The sequence below is a fragment of the Pocillopora damicornis genome, chromosome 12 (genome assembly GCF_964200805.1).
Source record: "Pocillopora damicornis chromosome 12, jaPocDami1.2, whole genome shotgun sequence".
Taxonomy (NCBI): domain Eukaryota; kingdom Metazoa; phylum Cnidaria; class Anthozoa; order Scleractinia; family Pocilloporidae; genus Pocillopora; species Pocillopora damicornis.
The window spans coordinates 10,635,820-10,641,140 of NC_142681.1; the positions used below are offsets into that span (position 1 = coordinate 10,635,820).

A 5,321-nucleotide genomic window follows, 5' to 3' on the forward strand; every position below is an offset into this window, starting at 1 on the left:
CTTGAATCCTCCCTAAGGGACTTAGACGCCATCTTGAATCCTTCCTGAGGGATTTAGACGCCATCTTGAGTTTTTTTGTTCTTTATGCTAATTGATGGCGGCATCGCTTTGTTTCCTATGGAGACGCCGTATACTACTTACTTTGGACAATGCCTAACAACTCACGGCAATCTAAAATAGATTTGGTTTTCTCATAAGGCGAGTTTTTTGTAAACTTTGTCCTGTTTACTAGGGATAGAACTCTGACGAACGAGACTCAATTAAACTGTTTTATTTCGCTCTCGTATTCGCTTATTTACATCAGGTGTGTAAAAAGCTACTCTGCAAAATTTGTAAGAAATCACTCTCTTATACGATATTTTCTGCATTTTGATTGGTTGTTGCCGAGTACTGATTTAAAAGGGTCATTCAAGGTTGCGTTAATTATGTAAACCATTCAATGTCCATAGTGTTCGCACTCATCATCTGACATGTGTCACGCACGAATCAAAGTCTCCGACACACTCCCCCATGCAACATTGCGTGCAAGGGTGCATTCACCTAGGAGACTTAACGAATTCAACTAAACGAAAAAGTTCTCTATAAATCAAACGTTTCAAATTAAGTTCACAATTTTGAAGTTCAGTGAAAAGGAAATTGTGATTCATTGTTCATCTTCAGCAAGGTCCTGGATTCGGGCTCTGGCAGCAACTGCAGCATCCCGTCTCGGCCTGAAAACTAGTGCGTTTGGGTTCAAATCTGCTGTGGGAGTGTCTGCATGTGTCTCACAAGCCTGGTCGCAGTTTAGCTCAAGAGAGTACAGGTGTTGAACAGGCCTCTCTAACATGCCGTTTGCTGTCTTGAGTTGAACTGCGCGGATGATTCCGTCCTTCCCGGGATAGGTTCTGTTTACTATCGCCAGTGGCCAACTCCCACGATTCTTGTTTTCGGTCTTTATAGTTACGACATCTCCAACATTTGGCTGAAATTTGGCCGCTTTGTGTGTCAGGTTGTGCCGCTCCCTTAAAGCTGTTAAATATTCTCTCTGCCACCGCCTCCAGAGATTGTTCTTGCAGTTCCTGAGGTATTTAGCGCGTTTGCGTAGGTCCAGTTCTTTGATCCTCCCTGTTTTCTCTTCTGGCAGCTGACTCGTTCGCTGAAACAGGAATGTTGACGGTGTAAGTGTTGGTAGCTCGACATCATCTTCTTCATAACTTAATGGACGTCGATTGATTTGTGTTTCCACGTCGAGCAGTACCTCGCTCAGCTCAGTCCAGGTAAGTACACCTCCCCCAATGACTTTGTACATGGCGGACTTTACGACTCCAATCAACCGCTCGAATTGACCTCCCCACCAAGGAGCCCGGCTTAAGTTAAATTTCCAGGTTATGTCGTAATCTTCAAGGAGACTTTGGAGGCGCTCATCTCCTCGCAATTGGCGAAGCCATTTCGCAGCCTTGATAAAGGTGCCTCCATTGTCTGAGTAGATAACGCGCGGTCTACCGCGGCGAGCGATGAGGCGTTTAAGACAGGTAATAAAATTGCTTGTCTCTAGACTAGACAATAATTCTAGGTGCACGGCTCTGGACAGGCTACACGTGAAGATAACCAAGTAAGCTTTCTCCTCGCCCTTCTTGCGTTGTTTATACTTGATAGGACCAGCAAAATCCGTGCCAATAACTTCGAAGGCTGTTCCACCATCTGTACGGTCTGTAGGCAGTAGTCCAGGGGGTGGTACTGTTAAGGGTGAAGCTATGAAACGTTTACAGCCCCAACAAGCAGATCGCACAGACTTCACTAGCTGTCTCAGGGTTGGGATCCAGTACTGTTCACGAATCGCTGCCATGGTAAGGGCCACACCTCCATGTAAGGTTTCGACATGAATCCTCTGTACAAGCTTCCTCGTAAACACGGCGTCTGCTGGCAGGTACACCGGGTATTTTCCTTGAATTCTTCCATGACATTCGAGAATTCTATCTGCATTGGAAACGAGGTTGAGTTTCTGCCTGGTCTGTTCAAAGTGCGGTTTCTGTAAATCTTGAGACTGGACTCTTTCTATCCACCAGTTCTTGGTCTCTTGAATGTCTTCGCTAGTAAGAGGTCCCTTGCGCACCCTGTGAGTGGTGAACCGTCGCACCCAAGCTTGGATGCGAAGAGCTCGGCGTAAATCATGGCGTTCTAGGAGTTCGTCGAACACGTTCCGTTCTTGTTCAGGTTTCTCATTTGCTAGGCTTAGCACTTCTCGGATGACTTTTGCCTCTTCTTCTGAGGTTTCGGATTTCACGGTAACCGGGTTCTCTGGCCACATTTCAGGATTACGTAGCCACGCTGGGCCATTCCACCAAAGCTCTGCGTTGGTTACCTGGCCTCCTCGACTCACCAGGTCCGCTGGATTATCGGTAGTGGGCACGTGTCTCCACTGGATCTGTGGGTATTGTCTTATTTTTTGCACGCGGTTAGAGACGAACTGTCGGTACTGACCATTTCCTACAATCCAGTGGAGGGCGACGGTGCTGTCCAGCCAACCGTAGATCATGGGTTCGAGTAGTTCTTTTAGAGCGTTTCTTACGTTGATGACTAAATTGGTAGCCATGTGAGCGCTGACTAACTCCAACCTGGGGACGGTTAGTTCTCTCTTGGCTAATCTTGCTTTTGCTGCAACCAGGGTTTGAGTGATTCCATCTTCTTGGCGTACGACTGAATACACCACTGCTCCAACCCCATAAGTTGACGCATCCCCAAACACATGTAGCTCAGTGGAGATGACTGGTTGTTGATAAGGTGCTAAGGGTCTTCGAGTGGTTACTTCCGCCGGAAGTGACTGCTCCCACCTTTGCCAGCGTATTTTCAGATTCTCTGGGATAGGTGCATCCCATGATACTTTGCAGTCGCACGCTTCTTGGTAGATTTGCTTCCCTTGCAGTGTAATGGGGGACGCTAAGCCAAGGGGGTCGTACACTTTCGCTAGTTTGGCCAGTACTTCACGTTTTGTCGGTGCACTACTCGCGCTTGGGAACTGCACGGCGATAGTATCTTCGAATTTGTCCCATTTTACGCCCAATAGCTTTGACTCACTTGGCTTGACTAGTAACTGTTGTTTTGCATAAGACTGATCTTCGCTTGATGTGGCTTGGGCGCTGTTTTTACGTAAAGTAGGCTGGGCAACTTCCTCTCCTTGTGCAGGTTGGGTGTCATCTTCCAGCTGTGCATGATTCGAGTGCCATTTGTGTAACTCGAATGTGGCATCCTTCATAATTTTTTGCGTCACCTCCTTTCGTGCTTTTGCTTGCTGTACGTCTTGACCGCCTGTCAACAGGTCGTCTACGTAGAAACTTCGGCGTAGCCGCTCTACCTCCTCCGGGTATTTCTCCGCCCAGGTATCGAGATGGCATTCAAGAACCCCACCTAGTAGAAAGGGTGAGGGGGCGAGCCCAAAGAGTACTCTCGTGAACCGGAATGTCTGCACTTCTGAGTCCGAATCTGTTTGCCAGTGAAAACGGAGGGCATCTCGTTCACTCTCGTGAACCCGGATTTGTAAGAAGGCTTTCTTAATGTCTCCCGCTAGGACAACTGGGTAGGCTCTCTGCTGAATTAGAACGTCCCATAGTTTGTTTCGCAGCGCAGGCCCTGGGTACAGACAGTCATTCAGTGATGGTGAATCGGGTGTCGCTCGGGCAGAGGCGTCATAGACGATCCGCATCTTTGTAGTTTCAGCGGACTTGCGAATCACGCTCTTGTGAGGGATGTAGAACTCTTTCTGTGGCTGTGAAACAGGGGGTGCCTTTTCGATAACGCCTTCTGCCAGCTGTTCTTGAATTATCGCGTCGTATTGAGCCGTCAGTTCCTCGCGTTGAAGTTTTCTACTGAGGTTCTTGAGTCGTTTTAAGCTACCTTCCTTGTTTGAGGGCAGTTCTGCGTGGTTAGCTTTCCATGGGAGGGTGGTCTCGTACCAGCCTTCTGGCGAGCGTGTTAGGCGTTCCTTAAACTCATCAAATACCATCGACTGGTCATGATCTGCTATATCACGCAATCCCAAGACGTCCAATCTGCACAGATCTTCGTAGTTGCTTTGACTTGTCTGGGTGAGAAGCATGGTGTTTTTGTCAAACTCCTTTCCCGGGGACATCAGAAACCATCCGAATTTGGTGAGTTCTGCGATAGGGTCATTCTCTTGTCCAATTCTTGGCTTTGTTTCCGTTTTAATTCTGGCGTACTCCCCACTGCCAAGCACCACGTGAACCGGAAGAGACGCTTTTGTGTCATCATCGTAAACATTTACGCCTTTCAAGTGTGGGTGCTTCTCAATTAGCGTGCGATAATTAGGGTTTTCAATAGACAACAACTCTGTCTTGTTCACTTTGGTAGCTTTGACGGACAGCGAAAATTGATGGTTGACAGATCTTAATTCGAGATCGTAGACTTCGAGTTTGGCAATTTTAGAGGACATCAGCATATCGATCGTTTTTGTCTGGACATCGGTTGGCTTTAAGCGAAGTAGTTCGATCAGCTTTGCCGACACGTACGAACTGCCGGCTCCAGAATCGATAAGCGCTCTGCATTTAATTCCGTTGACCTCTATGATGACTACTGGGAACAGACCCTCTCCAGTTTGGTTTGTTGTCAAAGCGACCCCATGTGCTGATGGCTGGTTAACTTGGCTTGTCGGGTTTGGTGTGTCACAAATCGACGTGTGGTGACGCTTATGGCAGCGTTGACAGGCTGATTTGCTCGGACAATAGAACGCGCGGTGGTTCCCAGACACACAATTGAAACATAAACGCTTATTTAGTAAAATTTGTCTGCGATCAGCGACATGTGTCACTCTTGTACATTCGATGGCTTTGTGATCTTCGCCGCAGTAAACGCAAGGCCAACAACGGGGTTTACCATCGGCGTCCCGACGCGTGTGGTAAATTCTTGCTTGCTGGCGTACGTTCCGTTTTGTTGATTGCTGTTCTTGCTCACGCTCACGCTGGTTCATATCCATTGGATTTCTCCTGGTCCACAATCGAACTGCTTCTGAAAGTTTTGCAAAGTCCCAGCTTTCCCAGTCGGGGTCGGTCCGGACGAGATCTCCGCGGATCGCTGGCAATTTGTCTAATGTCATAGACACCGCCCCATTGACTTGTTCCAGTTTGTTTAGTGTCTGCAGGGCTTGCACACAGTACGTTAGCTTTTCGCTAAATTCACCAATTTTTCTCGGGTTTGGGCTTGATATTGAGGGGAGATCCAGAATCTCTTTGATGTAAGCTTTGACGATTTCTGACTCCTTTCCGAACCTCTCGCTTAGGATACTCTTCGCCCGATTGTATCCCTCAGCCGTGAAGGGCAACGCCTCTATT

At 47.8% G+C, this 5,321-nt stretch overlaps 1 protein-coding gene across 1 annotated transcript in view; it reads right to left on the minus strand.

Moving 5' to 3' along the window:
* Positions 1–255: 255 nt before the first annotated feature.
* Positions 256–5,321, minus strand: part of LOC149036430 (uncharacterized) — a 5,320-nt gene continuing 254 nt past the window's right edge. The window contains exon 1 of the mRNA XM_089188816.1: positions 256–5,321. This exon is cut by the window's right edge and continues 254 nt beyond it. Within this exon, the coding sequence (XP_089044942.1) occupies positions 644–5,321 (4,678 nt within the window). The 3' untranslated portion in view covers positions 256–643.